The 13,316-nt window shown below is 39.2% G+C and overlaps 1 protein-coding gene across 1 annotated transcript in view; it reads right to left on the bottom strand.

Annotated features, from left to right (window-relative positions):
- CCDC39 (coiled-coil domain containing 39) overlaps positions 1 to 13,316 on the bottom strand; it is a 52,209-nt gene that overhangs the window by 3,514 nt on the left and 35,379 nt on the right. The window contains exons 15-19 of the mRNA XM_006050989.4: positions 3,741 to 3,900; positions 3,188 to 3,294; positions 1,873 to 2,013; positions 1,553 to 1,732; positions 1,327 to 1,412 (exon numbers count right to left, since the gene is read on the bottom strand). Coding sequence (XP_006051051.3) covers positions 1,327 to 1,412; positions 1,553 to 1,732; positions 1,873 to 2,013; positions 3,188 to 3,294; positions 3,741 to 3,900 — 674 coding nt within the window. The remainder of the gene's footprint in view (positions 1 to 1,326; positions 1,413 to 1,552; positions 1,733 to 1,872; positions 2,014 to 3,187; positions 3,295 to 3,740; positions 3,901 to 13,316) is intronic.

The raw sequence follows: 13,316 nt of genomic DNA, 5'->3' as shown, positions 1-13,316 counted from the left end.
TCTCCAGAATCACTACAGATGGTGACTGCAGCCATGAAATTAAAAGACACTTACTCTTGGAAGGAAAGTTATGACCAACCTAGATAGCATATTCAAAAGCAGAGACATTGCTTTGTCAACAAAGGTCTGTCTAGTCCAGGCTATGGGTTTTCCAGTAGTCATGTATGGATGTGAGAGTTGGACTATAAAGAAAGCCGAGTGCTGAAGAATTGATGCTTTTGAACTATGGTGTTAGAGAAGACTCTTAAGAGTCCCTTGGACTGCAAGGAGATCCAACTAGTCCATTCTAAAGGAAATCAGTCCTGGGTGTTGATTGGAAGGATTGATGTTGAAGCTGAAACTCCAATACTTTGGCACCTGATGCAAGAGCTGACTGATTTGAAAAGACCCTGATGCTGGGAAATATTGAGGGCAGGAGGAGAAGGGGACAACAGAGGATGAGATGGCTGGATGGCATCACTGACTCAATGGACATGAGTTTGGGTGAACTCCAGGAGTTGGTGATGGACAGGGAGACCTGGTGTGCTGCGGTTCATGCGGTCCAGGGAGACCTGGTGTGCTGCGGTTCATGCAGTCGCAAAGAGTCGGACACGACAGCGACTGAACTGTACTGAGGGTGTTTAAGTGGGTGGTCACCATGTTTACATAGAAAATGTTTATGATTTTGTTTTACTTAAAAAATATCTTTTAGGAAATCCTTTCATGACATCTTGCTGTGGAGTAATGAAAAGTAATACGGTGCTGAATGTGGCAGATTGGGAATTTTAAGATGAGGATCATCTTTATTAATTATTATTTTGTCAGCAAGGCACAGGAATGTTGATTAAATGTCTACCTGATACAAATCTGGGTAAAACTAAACTGCAGAAGAAAAAATAAATTCCTTTTTAGCAAACCAAAGCAGCATAAATAAAATTCTAACTTCTTAGATTTTACAGTGGATTTTAATCTTATAATTCTTACTCAATATTTATGTACAGCTAAGTGGTCCTTTTATGGTTTACTCAATTCTCCCCACACTCAGGGATGACCATGCTATGTGTATCATCCAAAATTTCACCCTGCTTTATCCTGCTGAAATAGCTGATAGTCACAAAGCACTATATGTCAAAGTGGAAATGGTAACACCAGACAGAAGCCAGAAGAGTCTTGTGCTGCTGGCTGGTTTCTGCCTCTGACAAACATGAGAAGGTAGGGAAAGTGGGGGGAGTACTAGCAGTGCACTGGCAGGCCCAACAGCGATGGCAAATGGAAGTGGCCGAGTTTGCTTGGGATGGAAGCTGTAACTGAGTGAGTCAGGAGATGGTGTTTTCTCCTTCCACTTACCTTGCTGATAACAGTGAAGTCTGGGAAGGGGATCTAGAACTGTGACGACTACCTTTAGTAGTAGTTGTAGGTAGTTCTAAACCACTCTGGAAAAATATTCAAGAGCAATCATTAGTACCATTGCATTTCAGAATATTTTTCAATAGATTTCATTTTATGTTGAATACCATAAATTTTTCTTCATGAAATGTTTAAGAAATATTTGACTAGAAGATGACCTTATTACCTGTTGAAAGTATGTTTGAAGGATAACACCGATCTCAGCATTTTCTTGTGTGATATCAACTATCATTTCATCAATGATCTTGTGAAGCTGTTTCACTTCACGAAGTTTGATATCTTGTTCTTCTAGTGTTTCATCTTTTGTATCTTTCAAAAGACGGACTTCCCTGGTGAGTTTTGCACACTGTTGGTCAACAGAAGTCAGTTATTTAAACCTATTTTCTAGAACTAAGTATTTTTTAATGGATGAAGGAAGATGTGAGGTTACCATTTGGAACTCCAAAACATAAATATGACAGGTCAGTTTTTTAAAGTTTCCAATACCTGTTTAGTTACTCTTTCTAATTTTGGCTTCTGTTCCTCAGTTTCTCTGTTTAATTGAAGTACATAAGCTTGCTTCTCTGTTACTTTTTCTTTGACATTATTTGTTAAGTGTTCTATAACTGTTAAAGTATTTTCCATGCTCTGCAGAAAATAAATATTAACAAATTTATTGGTTAGGATCAGAAATAACTTTTATAATTGCCACTTGTCAAGTATTTAATTCTGATTCCTTTGTTTTTGTATATATGTGCTTGGTTGCTCAGTTGTGGCCAACTCGGCATATATAGTGTACATTCTATTGGTAGATAATAAGTATAATGGTTTTATGGATTAAGTTTTATATATAATTCCACTGGAAGGTTATTTTTATGGTATTTGGGAGAAAAACAATTCAAACAATGACTATTGAAAGCACACAGGTTTCAAAGATTCCCAACTCATATAATCTATTCCTTTAATAAAAAAAATCTCTGTAAGTGCACTCAGTCATGTCCAGCTCTGCAACCCTTTCAAGTGTAGCCTGCCAGGCTCTTCTGTTCATGGGATTTTTCAGGAAGAATAGTGGAGTGGGTTGCCATTTCCTCCTCCAGTGGATCTTCCCAACCCAGGGATTGCACCCCTCTCTCTTGTGTCTGCTGCATTGGCAGGTGGATTCTTTACCACTGAGCCATCAGGGAAGCCCTTAAATGTTTATATGCTGCTGCTAAGTCACTTCAGTCATGTCCAACTCTGTGTGACCCCATAGACGGCAGCCCACCAGGCTCGCCCGTCCCTGGGATTCTCTAGGCAAGAACACTGGAGTGGGTTGCCATTTCCTTCTCCAATGCATGAAAGTGAAAAGTGAAAGTGAAGTCGCTCAGTCATATCCAACTCTTAGCGACCCCATGGACTGCAGCCTACCAGGCTCCTCCATCCATAGGATTTTCCAGGCAAGAGTACTGGAGTGGGGTGCCATTGCCTTCTCCGAAATGTTTATATAGAGCCTGCTTATTACCATGCACATTGTTTTCTCATCTTTCAAATTTTTGTTTTAAGTAACAGTCTTTTAAGGTGATTTTAAAGGGTTTAACTGAAATAAAGATCAGGGGATATCATAGTTAGCTAGCTATAATTTATCCACTGATTACCAAGTAATTGTCAGGGCTTAGCACTGGGATTTTAACTAGTTAATACTTGGATCACTTTTTTCTCATTTAAGTGAGATATCTCTAACTGCTTCTCTAAAAAATTGTATATTAACAAGAGTAGAATAATTATAATAATAGTGATAGTTAACTTTTACTAAGGGCTTATTATTAAAGCCTATAGAATTTACCTGGATATCTTCCTGTAGTTCTCTGATTTGTCTTTGTTTGTATCTGTATTTTTCATCAACAGCTCTTTTTTGTTCTTCTAGTTGAATTTTTACCTCATACTCAGCACCTAGAATTTAAAAGAATTTTTGCTTTAAATTTTTAACATGCTGTGTAGAAAGCAAATTTAAGATAATACATAATTTAAACTTATAATATTTTTCATTATGAAAGGTCAACTTCTGTATGTCTGATTTTTGAAAAATAGGATGTGAAATAACTATTCTTATTTTGTCAACATAGAGCACCGAGTATGCTGCTGTGTGTTTCAGATTTGAAATGAACTCTGTAGAGGAGTACTATGCCACATCACTACAACTAGTAACAGATGGAATTAACACCTTAGCATTTATTTTAAGTGGGGGAGGGAAGAGGGGTTGTGGTGATTAGGTTTTCCAGCTGAATCAAACATGATGCACTTGTTTTCCTTATCGCATAGTGATCCTCTTTTTAAAATAACTATGCAGCTTTCACTACATGTACATTCATTTAAAAGTTTCAATAATTTCTACATACTAGATGGAGTCACTTTCTGAAAAGATTGTTTGTAATTGTTGTTGCAGCTGTTCAGCACTTGCAGGGTGTTTCCTAGAGCATAAATTTCTTTTTCAGCTTTGTTGATCTTAGCATCCAAACTGTCACCTTCCCTTTGAAGTTCTTCTTTTTCTTGAGCAGCCTATTTAAAACAGAATAGAATAGATTGGTTAAAAGTATTTATCATGGCGGGCGGGTGGGGGGGGCAGAAGAATGTCTGTGATCAGGGCAGGAAGTACTTAACTCACAACAATACCAATTTGCCTTGGGACGCAAGTGCAGCACCAAGCATTTATTTCTTGCACTTGATTTACCAAATCCTGAAGGCCTTCCAAATATAGCACTTAGGATACAAAACCATGATGGGAGTTAACTAAAACTTAACATGAAGACTCGAACAAAAATGACCAAAAAATATAAACTTTACTGAGAAAAGAAAAGGTTAAGTAGAAGAGGTTTCAAACTAGATATTAAATAAAAGGAATGTATGTTTCTTGCCTGGAAGAGGTTTGGCACACTTTGACATTTTAAATCTTAGGAGTAAAAGAGGTTAGCAAGCTAAACCCATGAAAGTGAAAGTGTTAGTTGCTCAGTTGTGTCCAACTCTGCAACCCCAAGGACTGTAACCCGCCAGGCTCCTCTGTCCATGTAATTCTCCAGGAAGAATATTGGAGTGGCTTGCCATTTCACTCTCTAAGGGATCTTCCCACCCCAGGGATTGAATATTTTTAAGAAGAAAAAATACTGCATGATTCTACTTACATGAGGTACCTAGAGTAGTCATATTCACAAAGGCAAAGTAGATTGGTGCTGCCAGGGATTTCAGGGAGGGAGAAATGGGGAGTTACTGTTTTAACAGGTACAGTTTCAGTTCTGAAAGATAAAGTTCTAGAGATGGCTGTTGTGTTGGCTGCACAACAATATGAATATAGTTAATACTACTGAACTGTACACTTAAAAACTATTAAAACAGCAAATTTTAAGCCAAATCTCATGTATATATTCCTGGAGAAGGACATGTTAACCCACTCCAGTATCCTTGCCTGGAAAATCCCATGGACAAAGGAGCGTGGTTGGCTACAGTCCATGGGGTTGCAAAGAGTCAGACAGAAGTGAGCAACTAACACTTCACTTCATGTATATATTATCATATTTTAAAACAGCTTTAATTAAAGATAATTATGATAAATGTGGCCAGGAACAAGTGAAGTCTATAAACTGCTGAAAACCAAAAATTCCTCAGTGAGTAGTCAGCGGACTTCTGGGCTAGGCCTTCTAGAGTTGTGCCAAAACAGTTCCAAAGCACTTCTCCAATTAAAGACTGAGATAGTATGCATATATATTTTAAAATGCCCCCATGAAAAGATGCTCCTCATCACTAATCATTACAGAAATTCAAATCAAAACTGCAGTGAGATCCCACCTTACACCAGTCAGAACAGCCATCATTATAAAGTCTTAAAAATAGCACATGCTAGAGGAGGTGTGAAGAAAAGGGAATCTTCCTACACTGTTGGTGGGGATGTAAATTGGTGCTGCCACTGTGGAAGACCTGTATGAAGGTTCCTCAAAAAACTAAAAATAGAGTTGCCATATGATCCAACAATCTTACTCCTGGGCATATACTCATATAAAATGATAACTCAGAAAAGATACATGGACCCCTCTGTTCACAACATTATTCACAAGACATGGAAACAACTTATATGTCCATGGACAGATGAATGAATAGATGTGGTACATATATACAATGGAATATTAACTCAGCTGTAGAAAAGAATAAAATACTGCAATGTGCAGCAACATGGTGGACCTAGAGGTTATCATACTAAATGAAGTAAGAAAGAGAAAGACAAATATCATATGATATCACTTACATGCAGACTCTAAAACAAGCTTATCTATGAAACAAACAGTCTCACAGACATATTAAACAGACTTGAAGTTGCAAAGGGTGGGGTAGAGGAGGGAAAGAGTGGGAGTTTGGGATTAGCAGATGCAAATTTAGCCACTGGCCCACGAGGGGAGTCCAGAAGACTGTTGGTTTTTAATGACTAATATGGTAAAAGCAGGGTTCAGGAATCACACCTCTAGTTCTCATTTATTTTAAGCAAGCAAAAAGTTCTCACAGTCAACATTGTTGCCTCCTTCAAACTGATCAAATTTTACATAACTTAAGATCTACAGTTTTTTTTAAGTCTTCAGGTTCACTATTGTGAAATTAACTATATTTTAGTTATCTTTCCTAAAGTGTTAAGATATTACAATTGGCTCAATTACTGAAGCAAATTTGTGATAAAAATAAACTGATTGACATAGCAAGCAGACGTGTGGTCACCAAGGGAGAGAGGGTGGGGAAAGGATGGGAGTTCGACATTAGCAGATGCAAATTAATACATACAGGCTGGATAAACAACAAGATCCTATTGAATAAACCATAATGGGAAAGAATATTGGAAAAAGAATATATGTATGTATAACTGAATCACCTTGCTGTACAGCAGAAATTTAACACTAAACAAATCAATGATACTTTAATAAAGTTTAAAAAAAAAGTACCGAAACCTATTTTTAGTCAAAACCAACTAATAATTTCTTTGGTAAAATTATTCAATCCCAAGTATCTATCTTTAAATCAGAATGTGATCACTGGAAAAGTTTTGGTAACATTTCAATTCTTAACATTTTCACTGTTTATTGTTTTATTATGCCTCAAGATATACATTTTATATCAAATAGTATGTAATAAAAAGCTTAGCAAAAAAAAAATTCTGAGATAAATTACATCTAATTCTTTCAAGTTGAGTCTAGAATTAGCAAACATTTCATTTAAAATATAGTGTAGTGGGAAAAAGCTAGAATGAGTTAAAACAGCTAGATTTTAGTTGTAGATTTCCCCCTGCTGCTGCTGCTGCTAAGTTGCTTCAGTCGTGTCCGACTCTGTGCGACCCCAGAGACGGCAGCCCACCAGGCTCCCCCGTCCCTGGGATTCTCCAGGCAAGAACACTGGAGTGGGTTGCCATTTCCTTCTCCAATGCATGAAAGTGAAAAGTGAAAAGTGAAAGTGAAGTCGCTCAGTCATGTCCGACTCTTTGTGACCCCATGGACTGCAGCCTACCAGGCTCCTCCGTCCATGGGATTTTCCAGGCAAGAGTACTGGAGTGGGGTGCCATTGCCTTCTCCGTAGTAAGCAGAATAGCATTAAATAATTTACTTCACTACTCCAAGTTCAATTTGTCAAAGGCATTGGATTTGTTCATTTATACAAATTCCTGATCTAATTCCACATATACCTTAAACTTCTAAACCTTTATGGTCCCATTTACTTCTAAATCACCAATTATATAATGTTTTACCTTTTATCCTGGATTAGAAGAGCAGTTATTTGGAGAAAGAAATGGCAACCCACTCCAGTGTTCTTGCCTGGAGAAGTCCAGGGATGGGGGAGCCTGGTGGGCTGCCGTCTATGGGGTCGCACAGAGTCAGACACGACTGAAGCGACTTAGCAGCAGTAGCAGCAGTATTTGGTAGAAATGTTTATACCTTTCTGTCAGCATTTTAAAGTAATTTTATTGGGCTGTTTGATTAAATTCTGATCAGAATTGAACTGTTTCCTTATAAAGATAAAAGGGAACTTGGAAATGTGATTTGAAAGATGCCAGACCTTCACTGATTGCTGATTATATTTTTTCTGACTCTTAAGAGTCAGATATAGGGACTTCCCTGGTAGTCCAGTGGCTAAGACTCTGAGCTCCCAATGCAGAGGGGCCTGGGTTCAATTCCTGGTCAGGAAACTAGATCCCACATGCTGTGACTAAGACCTGGCACAGTCAAATAAATAAATATTAAAAAAAAAAAAAGTCAGATATAGAAGGTGCTAAGGTGGGAAAGAATGAAAGCAGGAGGAGAAGGGGATGGCGGGACAAGACGGTTGGATAGCATCACCAACTCAATGGACATGAGTTTGAGCAGACTCCAGGAGATGGTGAAGGACAGGGAAGCCTGGTGTGCTGTAGTCCATGGGGTCGCAAAGAGTCAGACATGACTGAGTGACTGAACAATACAAGGTGGGTAAAAGGGAACATGACCATGTGTGTAACATAGACGATACTTGCAGGACCAAAAATGAGGACTGTGGGTTAAACTGTTAACCTAAAAAAATACAAGAAGTCCCAACCCTCAGTACCTCAGAATGTGACCACATATGGAAATAGGGTCTTCGTAGATGTAGTCAAGTTATGATGAACTTACTAGGGTAGGCCCTATTCCACTATCACTAGTGTCCTTACAAAAATGGGAAATTTGAACACAAAGAGGAAAGGCTGAAAAGACACAAGAAGAATGCCATGTGAAGATGAAGGCAGAGCTAATGATGATGCTTCCATAAGCTAAGGAATTCCAAAAACTGCCAGCAAACCACCAAAAACTAAGACAGAGGCATATAACATATTGTCCCTCCCAACCCTTAGAAAGAACCAATCCTGCTGACACCATCTTGGACTTCCAGCCACTACAACTGTAAGATGTCTATAGTATAAGCTACCTAATTGTGACACTTTGTTATAGCAGCTCTAACAAATTAATACAAGGGGTCAGCAAACAGTATGGGGAAGAGTAAATATTTTAGGCTTTATGGGCCAGTCAGTCTCTAAACCACTAGTACTTAATACCACTGCTATTGTAGCATGAAACCAGCCAGAGACAATACACAAATGAATGAGTTTATGTATTGTGTGGTTCAGCACTTATTTATAAAATGGTAGTGGGCAGCACTTAGCCCAGAGTCCTTGGTTTGCTTACCCCTGAAATAGAGTATGCAGAAAATAAAAGAGTGGTTTGCTCTATAACCAAACTCCTCTCCCCCAGTGCTATAAACATACATATATGTGCCTATCAGGAAAGACCACCTTCGGGAGGAATGTAAAGGATATAAGGAAGGGAAAGGAGCCTGAATTGAGTGAATTTACACCCTAAGTCTACCACATTCAAAACTAGAAATGATGTTTAGCTTCGAAGTTTTTTCCAGCAGTGAAACTGCTGAAATCGTATTTTCAAAAAGTTAAATATTATGCTCATATGAACATAAACATGTCAAAGATTTTATCCAATTCATTAGTGAAAGAACCAGTAAGACATTTAGACAAGTTCAAAAAGAGAATTAGATTTTACAAATATACAGAGTCAGAAATGCTGAGATTAATTTTCTTATAGATATAAAACTGGCTAATATCTTTTTAGTTCAATTCAGTTCAGTTCAGTCTCTCAGTCATGTCCACCTCTTTGCAACCCCATGAATCGTAGCACGCCAGGCCTTCCTGTCCATCACCAACTCCCAGAGTTCACCCAAACTCATGTCTATCTATCGGTGATGCCATCCAGCCATCTCATCCTCTGTCGTCCCCTTCTCCTCCTGTCCCCAATCCCTCCCAGCATCAGGGTCTTTTCCAATGAGTCAACTCTTCACATGAGGTGGCCAAAGTATTGGAGTTTCAGCTTCAGCATCAGTCCTTCCAATGAACACCCAAGACTCATCTCCTTTAGGATGGACTGGTTGGATCTCCTTGCAGTCCAAGGGATTCTCAAGAGTCTTCAACACCACAGTTCAAAAACATCAATTTTCAGCGCTCAGCTTTCTTCACAGTCCAACTCTCACATCCATACACGACCACTGGAAAAGCCATAGCCTTGACTAGATGGACCTTTGTGGACAAAGTAATGTCTCTGCTTACATGCTATCTAGGTTGGTCATAAATTTCCTTCCAAGGAGTAAGCGTCTTAATTTCAGGGCTACAATCACCATCTGCAGTGATTTTGGAACCCAAAAAAATAAAATCTGACACTGTTTCTACTGTTTCCCCATCTATTTCCCATGAAGTGATGGGACCAGATGCCATGATCTTTGTTTTCTGAATGTTGAGCTTTAAGCCAACTTTTTCACTCTCCACTTTCACTTTCATCAAGAGGCTTTTGAGTTCCTCTTCACTTTCTGCCATAAGGGTGGTGTCATCTGCATATCTGAGGTTATTGATATTTCTCCCGGCAATCTTGATTCCAGCTTCTGCTTCTTCCAGCCCAGCGTTTCTCATGATGTACTCTGCATATAAGTTAAATGAGCAGGGTGACAATATACAGCCTTAACGTACTCCTTTTCCTATTTGGAACCAGTCTGTTGTTCCATGTCCAGTTCTAATTCTTGCTTCCTGACCTGCATACACGTTTCTCAAGAGGCAGGTCAGGTGGTCTGGTATTCCCATTTTCCACAGTTTATTGTGATCCACATAGTCAAAGGCTTTGGTAATAAAATATAATGCTTGGGTTATCTTTCCTACAAGCATTAAGTGAGTTGTATTACACTGGGCAAAATTCATTTGCATTGTTATGAGTGAGAATCATATGCATTACCATCATTTTTCCGTAAGATAAAGTCTATCCCTCTAGAGAATGGTAAAATAGATTAGTCAACAGAAAATCAGTCAGAGGTGTGCATTCCTGTAGAATCAGACAATCCCTGGAGGGCCTGCTAGAAAATGGCAAGCCTTCTCTGTCACCATGAAGTGGCATCATTGTACACCCACTGATTGCTTTTCCTCATTTTCAGACCATGGATGATTTTTCTTAACATTAAGCCAGACTGACTTTAGTTATTAAAGAAAGTTTCAGTTTTATACATCTGGCACACATGAGGAATAGTGAGTAAAACATTTAAATGTTCTATAAACAAAACATGTAAATAACTGTGTGGCAAGCTATGAACCCTGGAGAAGATGGAAAGTGGAATGTGGCATCAGGAAATTGAGAACAACTGACAACCTTGATTAATGTCATATATTAGTTACATTGGCACAAAGGAATACTCCTCCTCATATGACCTGCCTGTTTTTCCCTAAAAAGTGGATACTTCCCATCAACATCATCATCATAACAGCAATAACAATAATTTCAGCTAACATTCATTGAGAGCTCATTTTGTTCCAGGCACTGCTTTAAGGGCTTTACATATATTTTCTCATTTACTTCTTACAACAAATGTAACAGTATCCTAATTTTGCAAGTGAGGACACTGAGGCCCCAAATGGTTAAGTAACGTATTCAAGGTCACCTACCTAATAAGTGATAGAATTAAGACTTGGACAAAAGCACTCGAACACCAGTGCTTTTTATGTAACTCTCATCAGAGCCCTTTTTGGGAGAGAAACTTCACTGCAATTGCAGGATCTATCTACTTCCCAAGAATTAACAGAATAGAGCCTCCAATTCACCCCTTGGGAACCTTCAAAACCTAAGAGGAGGAAAATACTGTTAATAGTGGACAGAAGCCTGAGGTACTAAAGACTGATAAGAAGCATTTGAGAGCTGGGACTCATTTCTCATATAGATTGGAAGGAATTTCCTGAGGCAAAGTGGCAGACATATCACACAGTGTTGTATGTGTTCAGGGCAGCCTAAAAGAAGGGCTACAGAGGGAAGCTTAGAAGAGTAAGTAGAAGTCAACCACAAGATGGCAGTCAACTCTCAAAACATCAGGAAAAAAAAAAAAAAAAAAAACAGTAAATTTATCTGATCTGTTTGTCTCCTAATATGAAGGCAAAGGAACAGCCCCCTTCCTCTCTGCATATCTGCCATACCAGGACAGCAATGGTAAACAGGAGTGTAAGATTCAAAGGTGGTGGAGCTCCAGGAGACAAAGTCTAGGTTGTGGTCATATGAGTGGATACAGTGAAGTAAAGCTTTGAGCCTAAAGTGAATGGGTTGTCACAAGCACGTGATACTGAGAGTGATAGTAGGTTTTAGAGTAAGAGTTTATGAACTTTGAATAAATGAGGGAACACAACATGACACAGGTGCAAAGAACTGACTCACTAGGAAAGACCCTGATGCTGGGAAAGACTGAAGGCAAGAGAAGAGGACAACAGAGGATAAGATGGTTGGATATATCACTGACTCAATGGACATGAATTTAAGTAAACTCCGGGAGTTGATGGACAGGGAAGCCTGGCAGGCTGCAGTCCATGCGGTTGCAAAGAGATGGACATGACTGAGCGACTGAACTGAAGTGAACTGAACTGAATGTGACACAAATGATAGCCAAAAAAAACCTGTGTCTGAATGGTCTAGGCTTTTCTTTGACCTCATGTGTATAAAACTAATAGTCCTTCAGTACCTCCATCTAGCAACTCATGTTCTATGACCCTAATTATGTGCAATAGCTACTGGACAGCTATGAAATTTGAAATTCCATAGCAAAAAAAAAAAAAAAATGCCATTTGGTTGTTAACAAGAGCTTGGGATTCATTCCAATCCCAAAGAAAGGCAATGCCAAAGAATGCTCAAACTACCGCACAATTGCACTCATCTCACATGCTAGTAAAGTAATGTTCAAAATTCTCCAAGCCAGGCTTCAGCAATATGTGAACCATTAACTTCCATATGTTCAAGCTGGTTTAGAAAAGGCAGAGAAACCAGAAATCAAATTGCCAACATCCAATGGATCATCGAAAAAGCAAGAGAGTTCCAGAAAAACATCTATTTCTGCTTTATTGACTATGCCAAAGCCTTTAACTGTGTAGATCACAATAAACTGTAAAAATTCTGAAAGAGATGGGAATACCAGACCATCTGACCTGCCTCTTGAGAAACCTGTATGCAGGTCAGGAAGCAACAGTTAGCATTGGACATGGAACAACAGACTGGTTCCAAATAGGAAAAGGAGCACGTCAAGGCTGTATACTGTTACCCTGCTTATTTAACTTATATGCAGAGTACATCATGAGAAACGCTGGGCTGGAAGAAGCAGAAGCTGGAGTCAAGATTGCTGGAAGAAATATCAATAACCTCAGATATGCAGATGACACCACCCTTATGGCAGAAAGTGAAGAACTAAAGAGCCTCTTGATGAAAGTGAAAGAAGAGACTGAAAAAGCTGGTTTAAAGCTCAACATTCAGAAAACAAAGATCATGGCACCTGGTCCCATCACTTCATGGGAAATAGATGGGGAAACAGTGGAGACTGTGGCCGACTTTATTTTTCTGGGCTCCGAAATCACTGCAGATGGTGACTGCAGCCATGAAATTAAAAGACACTTACTCCTCGGAAGGAAAGTTATGACCAACATAGACAGCATATTAAAAAGCAGAGACATTACTTTGTCAACATAGGTCTATCTAGTCAAGGCTATGGTTTTTCCAGTAGTCATGTATGGATGTGAGAGTTGGACTGTAAAGAAAGCTGAGTGCCAAAGATTTGATGTTTTTGAACTGTGGTGTTTGAGAAGACTCTTGAGAGTCTCTTGGACTGCAAGGAGATCCAACCAGTCCATCCTAAAGGAGATTGGTCTTGGGTGTTCATTGGAAGAACTGATGTTGAAGCTGAAACTCCAGTACTTTGGCCACCTGATGCGATGAGCTGACTCATTTGAAAAGACCCTGATGCTGGGAAAGATTGAAGGTGGGAGGAGAAGGGGACGACAGAGGATGAGATGGTTGGATGGCATCACCGACTCAGTGGACATGAGTTTGGGTGAACTCCAGGAGTTGGTGATGGACAGGGAGGCCTAGCGT

This window comes from Bubalus bubalis, chromosome 1, assembly GCF_019923935.1.
Source record: "Bubalus bubalis isolate 160015118507 breed Murrah chromosome 1, NDDB_SH_1, whole genome shotgun sequence".
NCBI classification, from domain to species: domain Eukaryota; kingdom Metazoa; phylum Chordata; class Mammalia; order Artiodactyla; family Bovidae; genus Bubalus; species Bubalus bubalis.
Note: the sequence above shows the minus strand (reverse complement) of the source record. Positions and strands in the feature narration are given on the sequence as shown.